The sequence below is a fragment of the Corvus moneduloides genome, chromosome 6 (assembly GCF_009650955.1).
Source record: "Corvus moneduloides isolate bCorMon1 chromosome 6, bCorMon1.pri, whole genome shotgun sequence".
In the NCBI taxonomy this organism is placed as follows: Eukaryota; Metazoa; Chordata; class Aves; order Passeriformes; family Corvidae; genus Corvus; species Corvus moneduloides.
Genome location: NC_045481.1, coordinates 54,287,466 through 54,301,329, shown reverse-complemented (window position 1 = coordinate 54,301,329; position 13,864 = coordinate 54,287,466). Strand labels below are relative to the sequence as shown.

Sequence of the window (13,864 nt, the reverse complement as noted above, 5' to 3'; positions counted from 1 at the left end):
CAATGAATGCAAACATACTTTTTTGTTTTTTAGAGTAGGATCTTCTTAGAGAAAAATATACAGGCTCTTGATTGCAATAACATCTATGGATGACACCTGGAACACCTGCATCAGCTGGACAGGTTCAGTAGCACAGTCTGAGCTGTAACAGATCTACAAATACCCTTCTCTAAGCAAAAAATGTTCTTCACATGTACAGAAGGCAAAATTCTAAATCCAGCCTGGCCCATTCATGAATAAAGGCTTCTTTAGGAACCATCCCACCTTCATTGCCAAGGAGAAACACTCCTTCCCCCACCACCCAAAAATACATAGATAAATAATAAAAAAACTCCAACCCCCTAGAAATCAGTTAAGCTAATGAGTGAAACATATGTATATGGCAGGAGATTAGGATGAGAGGATGAAATCAAGTAAATACTTGAAATACATATAATGAAGCTGGTTTTATGTGCAGCTAAGTGGAAAACCACAAAACAGAAACTTACTGGCTCATTTGTGAGTAGAAAAGATAACTAAAAATACTATTTTTACCTTGCTAACATGCTGATCATTAAAGCTGTACCACTGATCATCACTAAAAGATTTTATACAGGCATAATAATGGCCACCAGCAGCACTTCCAGAATGAACCATGACAGAAAAGAGCTCATACAGTAAAGAACTCTGTGGAGAGAAGAAAACGTTGTGGTATGTATCCAGTAAAGACAAGCTAAGCAAATGGTCATTTTAAAAAGTTTTAAAACAAGGACACAAATCCAGATATGTAAATAGTTGGATGCAAAGAGTAGATCTGTGTAATAGAAATTAATTAACGTAATAGGCACTGAACAAAACTAGAGCTCTGATATGCTAAACTTTATACAGGAATTTGTAGCTGCAAAGCTTAGGCCTATTTGCAATCACCCTTCTCCACACTTGCTGTCATACACTTTCGCTTCATAGATAAATGGATGGAAACACAGGGCACTAAGGACATGCCTTCAGTGTTGCATATAAATTAAAAAATAAAACTGAACCATACTGACTCACAAGTGTTACAAGGATATTTTTAGACTATGTAGGAGAAACACTTTATATTCTCAGCATATCCTACATCCCTTATTAAGATATCCAAACCAAAAAGCTTGGCTTGACAGCTTATTTGCCTTGAGAACAAGTAGTATGAAATAATTGGCCAAAGCTACTGTCAATACTTGGACATCCCACTTGCACTACAGACACATTAAAATATTCTGGTCTTGTTCCAGTCAAGTGACTGGAATTAATTTTTTCGTGACTTCCAACTAAGACTGACAGTATTCAGAACATACACCAAAAAAACCCTCTCAGATGGTTCAAGATAAATAGAAACAGGGCCAGATGTGGAGATTAACATGTAAGTCAGCCTTTAAAACTCTTACTTTACGAAAGTACCAGCTGAAGACAAACAGCTTCCTAACAAGGCTGAATAAAGGCTATTGGCCTAATTTCAGATGAGTTCACTGAACAATACATGAAGTACATATTGTAGACATCACCATAAAAGTCAAGATTTTTGATGAATTTTATACTGTCCAGAAAACTCAACCAAGTTTATCAGCAATCTCTACCAACCTTTATGTCCCACAGCAGGATGACTGCTATCTTGGACTGACTTTCTGTTAATTCCTCTATTTTAAGATGACTGAAGGAATATTTAACATTTAGACCCTTGGTCTCATCTATACCACTGATAAAAACTTTCCAATGTTCTCTTACTAAGCTGCAAGATGCTTTTGCAGCTAAATCTGGTGGGCCTTTGATAGCTAGCCACAAAGTAAAAACACTGCTCACAAGACAAAACAGGTCTTCAATTGGAGGGTCTGCTGCCAAAACAAGTTATCTGGAAATTCTCTGACAAGCTGGGAAGACCTTTACTCTCAGGTGACCTCCAAACCAGTTGAATTCTTTCCTTTGTTGTAGTGTTAATTTTTGAAAATTTAAATAAACTCACACACTCCCAACCTCTAACCCCACCTCCAATGTCAGAATTAATTATACTTTTATCATTTACATTTGTGGTGGGTTGACCCTGGCCAAGAACAAAGCACCCCTCCAGCCAGTCAATCACTACCCCCCTCAAGTGGGATGGTGGAGAAAATCAGAAGAGCAAAAGTGGGAACACTTGTGGTTAGAGACAATGACAGTTCAATAAATAAAGGAAACACACACAAAAACATTAATAGTGCAGTGATGCAACGGCATCACTCAGCACCCCCCACCAGCAGACCAATGCCCAGCCAGTCTCTGAGCAACAGCTTCTTTGGAAAGCCCCCAGTTTTTACTGCTGAGCATGATGCTGCCCAGCAGGGAATATCCTTCTGGTGAATCCAGGTCAGCCTCGCCAGCTATGTCCCTCCTCCCAGCCTCTTGCCACCCCTTTAACATCCCAGTGTTAAACACACCTTTTCACTGCCAGCTTTAGAGATCCTCTCTGCTGCACTGTTGCTTTCAAGGCAGATTCCTTCATCAACTCCATCATCATTAGAAAAATCATTGCTCATCTGGTCACTGTGACAACTGCCTTCATTTTCAGCTCCACTATCAGTGCAACTCTCAGTCTGAGGAGACTTCTTCAAAATAAGACATACATACTAACATTATACAACATTGAAAGTTACGTGGAGTAAGAAATAACTGTGTTTGTGAAATGAAAAAAATTCACTCTATGAAACAATTAAATTCCTCAAAAAACTAGAGACCTCTGCAATTCAGCAGCAAGAACAGACTTGCTTCTGTTGGTGTCTTCAGTCCACCTCTTCAACTAGTATCCCTGGGTTTTGGGTACAACTGAATGGTAATTAGCAGCTTTCAGACTTGGCAAGGTTGTATTTATTACTAACCTATTCCATGCACTAGTTAACTCAATTCAGTCCCTGGAAGTCTAACATCAAATAACAAACCTGTTGTAACATGGCCCTGTTAATCAGAACTGACTGAAAATATTTTCAATCACAATCAAAGATTCCTTTTTTTCCATTTCAACTCACTGGACCGAGCCAAGGTACTACAGTAAGACTGATTACTATGAATGCAGCTCACTCAGTATATTCATCTCTTACCTGATTCTCTTGCCTCTGGATAATTGTTTTGATTTTCTGACAGTTGTTAATTTTATCTGAGTTCTATTCTGCCAGATCAATCTTCATTGTCATTTATCCCACTCACTCAGTGACACTTTGAGAGGTATCAAGTTGTCTACATGGCATCCTTCCTAAGACAAAGGTTTGTACAGAGCCAGAAAAGCCTCTCCATATGCACATCCAGGCTGTATTTCTCTTATACTAGTGCAAGCCAACAAATGTTTTCAAGAATGAAATTAGAGGAATAACTTTGGTCTTCAATGCAAAATGCACAGTAAACACTTCTTGGTGAATGTAACTGCACAACATGAATTTTGGTCAAAACCAGAAAAGTAAAAAGGTGGAAGATGGATGGGAAAAAATAAAAATTTAAATACCTTATTACTACAGTATACACTACATGTTGATTCAGAAGGGAGGAATTCATCACTAATGATTTCTGGACTAACTCCAGTATTCAGAGTTTTTAAACTTTACGTCACCTCTTATGACCAACACAGATTCAGACACAAGTTTCAGGAGAATCTTCCATTCTGGAATTGCTAAGTATATATGTAGAAGCCCTGAAACTCATGTCTTTAAATCAGTCGAGTGAAGATGTAAGAAATCTGAAACAGCTTCTTTATGGAAGCAGGAACCCCAAGTAGAGAGAACATGCTTCCTTTGCAATATCAAAAAAAAAAAAAGAAATCCACATGGACAGACTTAAAAATCTTCAAATTTTAACAGTAACATGGCTAAAGAACATTTCATGTACACAAAGTTGTTAAAATGGGTTTGTAAGACTGAATTTTGATTTTCTTAATGAGGAACTTCAAGGAAGTTAAATGCTTTTCTCTGAAACCGAACACTTTACCTCATCTTCAACATCAATAAAGACACTCATGTCCAACTCCTCTGGAAAAGTCATGCGATCATTGAGTTTAATTCTGTGCATAGTGGTATAATCAAAGTCAAATCTCTTCAGCTGTAATGTCAGCAGGTATGGAAAATGCAAGAATCGCAGACCCTAAATGAAACAAGGATAAGATTATGCTCCTGTTATCAGGAGTGGTATTTATTAGAAGTAATTTTTGCAAATCATTTGACCAGTCTTTACCTTCCTTGCATCACATTTCTTCTTACATCGCTCACAAAAGTACTGATTTGGGCCATCAAGGATCTCAGGCTGAATAAAAGCATGCAGTGCTTCTTCCTAAGAATAAAAACATGTTACCCCATTTTTAGAGTGTTTACTATGCAGGTATAAATTTACAATGAGATTGCAGACACATACAAATACTTCAATTAAATCTACCACCAAAATTTGATGGACAAACTTTTGTACAGACACAATATTCACATAAACATGACCAGAAATCAAGCTTTCTACCCAGCCCAAGGTAAACAGTAAAACCACAATTACTGTTAACTGTATCTCGTTCAGTATTTGATGAGTACCAATTGTCTTTGTTTTTAATTTAAATTACATTTACCCCTGTTATCTTGCACATCACATTTTGTCATGTGGGTAGAGTCATCTGTTGTGAAAATGAGCTTATTTTTTAACACTGCTTTGGCCCTGCTCTCCCAGAGTTTTGAGATAGTTCTTCTGCATTCCTAAAGGAGTTCTTCTAAGAGAGCCAATCCAATATTTACATGGGTAAAGAGGAAGTGGCAGAAAAAAAAAAGTTGCTCAGTTCCTCAATGAAGGCATGAAGACATCCTTAGTCCTATTTTACAAAGCGTCTTACGAAACTACATTTGAAGATCCTATTTTTAAGTGAAAACTGGGGAAAGGGCGGAGGGAAGAGTACTTGAGTTTTGCTCCCAAAGGAGTGAGAATCAGATATGGCCATCTCCTATAAAGACAAAAGTAGTTTCCTCACTAAACCTTATGAGGCAACTAAGCAATAACTGGAATTTTGTCTTCTGACAGCTACCTAGTTTGGAGTAGTTCAAAAAACCCCAGAAGTTCTGTCATTAACGCTTATATCCAGGACTTCAATGATTTCTACTTTGCTCCTCACTACAGCAAACAATATTCAAACTACAACCAAATTGATCATTACTTCTCTCCCTAACACAAATTGCTGCAATGACACTGCACATTAAGGTGTAAATACTTGAGAACAAACTTGTTCAAACAGAATTCACTAAGAATATTGAGATGGGTTCACTGAAGAATTTTACCCAGAGATTTTGAAAGTTAAAACCTATAACCCAGTCAGCTTGCACTCCAACAGGCTCTGGGTTTCTGAACTCCAAGGGGAAGCCAAAGTTCTCTGTTCACCCAAGGAGGTGAAAACAAACACAACTTGCACAGAAACAATGTTTTTAAAATCATGGTCTCTTAATGAAGGGCTGCGGCTGCTCCCCTTAAGTAGGAAGGGGCTTAACAAGGCAGAGTAAACTCACCAGTCATAACATGGCTGGCAAAGAACTTAAGACTGGTATCTAAATCATGTTGTTTGGCAAGTCCCACTTTGGGAACAAATGAAGAATTTGCCAAGTTCTTCACAAAAGCCCCCAGTTCTTCCCCTCTCCCTTCTTTCTTTTCAAGAACGGAGGCAAGCAGCAAGAACTACAAAGCAAATATTTTACAAAAGCTCTGCTGCTGCTCTAGGAGAAAGGACTTTTAAGAAAGGACCCTATTCCAGGTGACAACTTTTCACAAACAAAAAGCCTGCCAACCTCCATAGAACAACTGTACAATGAAGGCAGTCATCTCAATTTCCCATTTTTTGACCCAGCCAGAAAGGCCTTTGAACAGCCCTGAAATCACAGCTCGTGGGCAAAGACTCTCTACATGTGTGAAAACCCTTCAGAGTCTGAATCGAACTGCTGTCTAAGTCTTTATTTCCTAAATGCTACAGAGGCTGAGTTGCTTTTTACTCCAGGGCCACAAACAGCTAATGTTTTGTAAGATTATGTACTGAAATGTGCTGAATCTCATTCTAAAATATAAGAAAAAAGACTAAACAAGTTAGAACCTGCTTTAAAACAAAGCAGAAAAAATGCATTACTGTATTTTGACTACTATTCAGAACTATTTCAGTGAAAGCAAAACGTTAATGGCCAACACAGAAAACATGAATCAGAAAACATCACATAATGACATAATAATCACAGTGATAGAGCTCTCTCTTATGAGCCAAATGGCAGTTAAGGCAACAAAAATGTATTTCAAGTGTAAGAAACAAGTTGCAGCTCATGTATCAACATGAATATAAATGGGAATATATGAAGGATGGGACATAAATAAGTGATTGTGTAATGCTTATGGAGCCTCATGTGATGTGCAATTTAACAAGGAAACACCCTATAAATTTTTACATAAGGCAAGAAGTGATGATGCTTTAGACCCCAGAGAAGGTAATAAAGTATTATTACATCATTCTTGAGGTTTCACTGCTTACCACACATAGTGAGCTGTGCTTTGAAAGGCCTGATTAAAACTCCTGGGACCTCCATTACTTTTGAGCTATATAAATAGCCACGTATTTTTCAATTCTTGGACAATGACCATTGCTGTTCCCCAGGCTTACTCTTTTGCCTCTTATACAACCTTTATACCCAGGCTAGTTCTGCTGATTAGGATGTTTCTTAATACAAGTCCTATTCTAGTGCAGTTCACTACTCTCTACCCTGACAGTTTACTCAGCAAAACCAGTGACAAAGCTGCTAAGCTGCACAACCTATCACACCACACCCCCCCTGCCCTGCAGCACCACCAGAAGCCAGCCTTACCTTAGAAGTTGCCTTCAAAGTGGCAACTGTTATTTAGCCTTGGAGTTACTAAGCACTTCCAGCACTCCCTACACACACACTTCAAAATAAACCATAAATTATCAAGCTACAGATCAGGATGACAAAAGCTATTTAAACTTCTTTCTAGTTCAAAGAATCAAAAGAACAATACAGGCTGAAATAAATTTCTGGAGATCATCTGATCCTAATCCCTTGCTCAAATCAGGTCCAACTTTCAGCACATTGCTCAGAGCCTTGTCCAGCCAAGTTCTGAGTGTATCCAGTTCTTAATATTCTGAGATTTCTATCACTTAGCACACTAAAATGCTGAAACAATTAAACCTAATTATTGTCTGGCTCAAGAGAGGCACTTCAGACAACTTTCCCTCCATAAAAATGCATTATGATCTAGTCAGTAGCTTGACAGGTACCTTACTGCAAGCATTCATAAATGTGTAAATTTGTAGAACATGTGAGTAGGAGCAGTAGAACCTTTATGAAAACTTACACAACAAATGGCATTTAGGCAAAACTGCTCTTGGAAAAAATTGGAAACTAACTGCCATCTCAGATTTTCAGAGCTCATCAGTTTCCCTGTGTTCAAAGAGTACGTTCAATGAAAAATACAAGACCTCGTTGTTACTAATCTAGCTTGAAGAAAAAAGGAATTATCACATCATCCATATTCTGCCTTCAACGGTTTGGCAAGGACACCACAAAGTTCACATACAGTCCAAACTAATTTCTGCCCTAAAAAAGAACTACTTGCACACATACTTACACTCCCAGAAGAAAAGCTATAGTACAAAAGATCTTGAAAACTAACAACCCTTAAAACACAACTGCATTTGCTACACCTCTGGAATACTTGTATCATTACTAGTTTTCTGGTATTACAAATCAACTCTCCCTGTTTTCTAGTAATATTATTTCAGCATCCCTATGAGTTCCTAGTTGCATCTACCTTTCTCTCAGCTGTTCATCCTGCAAAGTATTGGTTTTTACTGCAAAACACTTCAGCTTATGCCTAATGCTGTTAAATTCAGGCATCTCTACAAAAGTCACTAGTACCTACAAAAATCAGAATGTGAATTGTTGCTCCTGTTTACCTCCCTGAAGTAAGCTAGATGCTTCTACGCCCAGATTTCTACTGACCTCAAGAAAAGCCTGATTCAGGGGTTTTTTGACACCATACCCTTGAACAATGCAGATTGCATAAGTACTTTTTCAGAAACCATCTTGAATTACACACTGACAACATATCACTGCCCCAGAGGTTGTAGCTAAGCTGTCTTACTACACGAAGTTGGGGGATAGAGTGGGGAATCAGAAAGAAAAATTCCAACTGCAAACCTTAAGACCACACTGAAGAATTTCAGAATTAGCTCATATTAGGAAATAAAGCAAGCATGACATTATCCTTCCCAGTTCTTCAATGTCCCCATGTATTGAGAAGTAGTACACATACATATTAATGCAACATTTCAAGTATCTACATTTCTTTGGTAGTACACAATGTCGAACAGTGGGATAATACTCTTTAAATGGCATTCTACAGATTAACCTTACTTAAGGCTCATCCATCCATTCTCTCTCATTAGAAAGTAATGGAAAATCACTTACCTCTAACTAGAGTTCTTTGAAGGTAGTATCCTCCTTAGATCCCCTATCTTGGGTTGTGTCGCCTGCTGCAAGTTCCCTCAGGAGCTGACTAGCAAGGTCTAAAAAGTTTTACATTCCCTTCTATAAGCCCTATTAGCGCATGTGTGAAGTTTTTGATCTCTCACTCAGACCCCTTTACCTACACCTACTAAATCACCATCATCTATGGATCAATGGAGGATACTACCTTCAGAGAATTCCATTTAGAAACAGGCGATTTTTCCCTTCTCCAAAAGCAAGTATCCTCCATATCTCCCCACTGCTGAAGACTACAAAACTAAAAATTACATCTGCTATCGATCATACAAATGCAGGGAGGAGAATCAACTGAATGTAATCAGAGTATGAATTGAAAAAGCTCAAAAATTGAAGCATCAATACAAGTTGCAACCATGTAAGTTTGTGTAACAAAAATCTTAAAACTATTTTCCTCAATGTAGTTAACCCCGTAAACGCTGACTGAAAGGAAAAATATCAAATACTATTGAAAGTAATCTGATATTTAAGTCCTTATTTGTTCAAGTTTTCTGTTTTTACAAATAGACAAAGTCTTTTTTTAGCGTTGCTACAGACTTGTCCACTAAAGAAAAAAAATCTTCAATTTGAGACACATGTAAAATGCATTGTTAAATGCAGAATTAAACTACATGAACTGAATAGTTTTCATTACTTTTAACAGATCATAAAAATCTAATTACTGAATAAAAATTCCAACAAATAAAATTTGGTTCAGGGAATACTGCTAGAAATTAGCGTTAAAAAGTGAAAAGGGAAGCCATCTGTATAAAATATCAATCTGTATCAAGACAGCTTCAATTAGCTGGATAGTTCCAGAAAATTTCAATGCAATCTTAGAAAGAATTCAAAGGACTTTACTAACTTGGATCCTTTTTCCAAGATCAATGTCCCTCACCTTTACTACTTCTCAAGATTGGTATTTAAAGTTTCAAAGTATGAAGTACTTTGAAGCTACACTGCAGTTTAAATTAATTCTAACAATGCTTAACAGAATTACTGTTAAGAATTATGGACTATTAGTGCTTTAAAAATATTGCCAGCACAGTAAATATAGAAGGAAAAATACTTAATATATAATAAGCCAATTACACAAGTGCTTGTTTAGAACAACCTTTACTGAAAGAGTTGTTTGATTTAATCTTATTTTTTCTTACAATTCCATCCACAGTACAGGCATCCTAAGCCACAACTGTGGAATTTCAGAGTTTTTAATATTTTTTTTTTTCGGGAGGGTGGAAAAAATAAAACAAAAGAACTTCCACAGCTTTACTAAGCAATAGATACGGTTGCCAGCAGCAGTAAAGCTGGAGCAAAAGTGACCATGAACATGGATGTGTAACAGAATTTTTGAATCATCATCAAATTGCTTATTAAAAGGATATGGTATTTAAGAAGCGAACTTTAAAAAGCACAGCAACAACATGGCAATTAAAGTAAAAATTTTATGTCAATGTTCTGTTCTTTCACTAAGACTGTCAACAACGCTATGAAAATTTAGCAGATGTGCCAATAAAAAGAACAACCCAAATAAAACTTTGTGATCTCATAAAAATCCCTCAAGTAAATGCTGAAGATTTTATCAGGAAGAAAATAATTGATTACTGCAGCCCTAAGGCAATAAAGTTGCATTTCCCCTCCCCTTATACATGCACCAGTAGGACTCATTGAAGGGCAAAAGAAAAAAAAAACCAAAACAAAAAATAAACCAAAAAGCCAAAAAAAAAGAAAAATCTTCTAGAACTTGCTAGCTGGTTCACTGCACAAAGACGAACACCCCAAGATGGAGTATCTAGGATGATACTTACCACGGAACCAATTAAACCACTGTGCCATTATGTATTCTATGTGTGTATGGATGCACTATTAGGCAGCATAATAGTACACACCACGCTAGCAAACGCCTGGCTGGAGCCATAGGGCCGGATGACCAAAGGGATATCCAGGTAAGTGTCGATTCTCCAGCCTTCATAGCCACACTCTAGACATCTCACATAGTCCTTCAGTTTGCCTTGATACAGTTGATTTATAAGATCAGCCTGAAAGAAACAGATTCAGCAACACAGATCTTAAAAAAAATGACCAACACCATATTTCTTTAGTTTTATTAGAAAATACCTTTTTGTTAATTAAGTCTAAATTGCATGGCTACACGTTTAAAATACCATTCCCCAGCAGGACATCCACCTCCTGATTTCTAATTTTCCCCTGCCCAACACGTGTATCAAACGAGCTTCCCAAATCACATTACATAAGCTTCAGTGTTCTTTACAGTCACATCTTAAGAGTGACTACAAAAGCACCAAATTGAAACAAGGCTGATCTTGCAGACATTGTTAACAGACTGACCCTGCAAGTCCTTTCCTGTGTCTCCAGAGACAATTTACCAATTCCTCCTATTTACCAAACTACAAACCTCAAAACTAGCCTGCAAGGTGGCCATTTATCAGAACGTATCATGTGCCATGAATATTCCTGACTTTCTCCCGCATTAAGAAGGGAGAGCTTGAGCTTCAAGAGGCCACAACAAAGCCTAATAAATACAGACAGCAAAGAAGTTATTGTGGGAGTTATACAATCCCTTTCTGTGCTTCAGATAAAGACTGAGTATCCAGAGTACAGAATATTCCACTTTTAATTGGGGGAGAAAAACAGATCCAACACGCTCTTGAAAGTTATACACCACAGTGTGATTAGCTTAACTATTGCATCAAATAAGAAAACTACCACAGATTTTCAATAAACTGGTATTTAAAATTTAGTAAATTATTTTCATAATCATCTTTAGAAAAACCAACAAACCCCCACAATACTACACCACTGAAAGAAGACAGTTTTTCCAGCATTACCTGCTCCGTTTGCTTCCATTTCTGCTCCAAAGCATCAAACATGACTCTACAAAGCTCCTGTACATCATGCTGCTGCCATGCTGTTAGAAATTGAAATTATTATTAATTAAAACAAGAGATGTTATTAGTCCCAATACTGACTGTAGCCTGAGAATGCTTCCTGAAAAACTACTCATTTGTTTAAGTCTATACCTACATTATTCACTTCTGGGCCAGTGTTCAATTCCACAGGCAGCTGCCTCTCAACGTAAGTCAAAAAAATAAGCAGCCAGCTTGCTCACAATGTTTATGTATAAACAAGAACTGTGTACGTAAGCAAGAATATGTGAAAAATACAGAACTGCTAATGTACACTGTTATCAAATAAACTGCTTCTGATTTCTGTCCCACTTCGTGCTGATTCTCCAAAACCCAACTTCCAACTCCTTATCATCACATGATAATGGAAAAATCAACAGGTTATGGGGCAAAATTACCACACGTGTAAAAAAGACATATACAGTGTTTAATTTGTAGTTGACAATAATATGGGCAATTCCATAAATACAACAACTTGACATTTGTGATTCAAAACAGAAGCAAATTTCCTATAAACATTTACTTTTTTAGAAACAATTAACATATGTAATGACAATTTAATTACAAAAATTTAACACTTTTTACTTCAACAGCCTAAAACTCATAGACGCCATTTCTTGAAAGATCAGACACACCCCACAACAAAGTATCCATGTAGGCTATTTTGTTTTGATTGAAAAAGTTGATTCATTAATTACTTATAATTATTCTGGTATTCTCCCCCATGAACAGCAGTTTAGCCCCTAGCAGGCAGCAGCTGAAGCAAATCAGGCCAGTTTAATAGCTGCACATTACCTTCACTACTATCCCATCCAAAACTCCGTGTGACATCTGTTGTTTCAATTGCCCTTTTTTTGCTGGTCTGCAGTAAAACAAACAGCCTTTGAAGCTGGTAGGGGATACTCCTCTCAGGATCCTCTTCAGATTCTTCAAATTCCCACCTATTTGCAACACAAGATTTTTGACAATTAAAAATGCTTTGAAAACATTACTGAAGAGGGCATTAAATCAATATTTACTACATTTCAGGTCATCTGCCCTGTCACTGCAGCTCTGTTTCTTGAGAGAACTCAAATGCAGTTGCTTTCCATTTCTGCAGTAAAGGGCAATGATACTCTTTAAATGTAGAAACATAAAAACAAAGGAAAATTTTGAAGCCATTCACTGCACAGACATGAACTGCACTTAGCATCAAATTTAAGTTTGATGTTTTCAAGATTCTTTAAAAAGCTCATCCATGCCACAACCAGTAATTTATATTTTACTGAAAATCTGACGCTTTTAAGCAGATATCATTTTTAAGTCTGTCCAGCTTGACTTCAATTATGCTTTCTAGTATCCAAACAAGGAAATTTTGACAGGAGAAATTCCAAAGGGTCTCCTACCAATATGTACTAGCACAATTTAAGAAGCTTTTGATTCTGTATACTCACTTATACAATGCATTTCTAAATTCAGGAGTCATGAAAAGTGTTTGCAGAAGGCTGTTCAAGTAGCAAGTCATTGCTTGATTTACCAGCCCCACATAACCTAAAAATAAGAGAATAATGAAATGGAAATAATGCAAAAAGTGGCAACGCACTTCAAGAGTTAAAACATTTGGCAAGAAAACAATTCTGTGACAGTGTTTAAGAATTGCATTCATCTGTTGTTATTTACACTTTAAAAATGGAGGGAATGTTACAATTTCTGAGAGCAATAGAGAATAATAGTTTACATAACAGAAATAATTCTCCTGAATGATATGAAGCTGGTTTTTTGATGACAGTAACACGTAATATTTAATGCTGAATACTACACCAATGGGGATATAGGTAACTATAAATATTTTAATAGCAGATTTAAATATTTTACAGAATAAACTAGAATTTTCTAGGGAACAATTGTGTATCAGCTTACTTATTGCCTGATGTCAGCTAAAAGTATCCCAGTAATAATGTTAATATAATTTGTATCTGCACTGGTTTTACTATTGTCTTAGAATTAGAAATAAAATAAATCTCAAGTGCCCATACAATACTACTATTCTAAACCCTTCCCCCTTAAATAACTAATTAAAGAAACTAATTAAACTACTATAATTCTGTGTCATTTTTACTAGCTGAAAATGAAATTATTTGTTTTTATTAATCTAAGCTGCAATTTTAATATTTTCTCCAAAATATGTAATATTAGCAACAACTGATAAGCAAGGAGCATATACTAAAGCATAATATAATAAAGAAATTAAATATGCCTATTTATACTCTGAAAGCTATTGAAAAAAACCATAATCTCAGTATCACACTAATAATGAAAAGGCAGGTACTCCACACTCTTCTGTGAGGAGACTGAGTCAGAACATTTGTACTTTATTTATTATTTAAACTGTGTAAATCATCTTCACAGTTAGATTAAATAGAAAAAAAGGTCCCAAGTAAGGAAAGG

General features: G+C 36.6%; 1 protein-coding gene across 3 annotated transcripts in view; it reads right to left on the bottom strand.

Moving 5' to 3' along the window:
• USP47 (ubiquitin specific peptidase 47) overlaps positions 1-13,864 on the bottom strand; it is a 51,690-nt gene that overhangs the window by 16,918 nt on the left and 20,908 nt on the right. For all 3 annotated transcript variants that reach the window (XM_032112740.1, XM_032112742.1, XM_032112741.1), the window contains 8 exons: positions 12,871-12,967; positions 12,233-12,378; positions 11,360-11,439; positions 10,400-10,549; positions 4,204-4,299; positions 3,961-4,113; positions 2,427-2,594; positions 535-666 (listed from right to left, as the gene is read on the bottom strand). In XM_032112740.1, the coding sequence (XP_031968631.1) occupies positions 535-666; positions 2,427-2,594; positions 3,961-4,113; positions 4,204-4,299; positions 10,400-10,549; positions 11,360-11,439; positions 12,233-12,378; positions 12,871-12,967 (1,022 nt within the window). The remainder of the gene's footprint in view (positions 1-534; positions 667-2,426; positions 2,595-3,960; positions 4,114-4,203; positions 4,300-10,399; positions 10,550-11,359; positions 11,440-12,232; positions 12,379-12,870; positions 12,968-13,864) is intronic.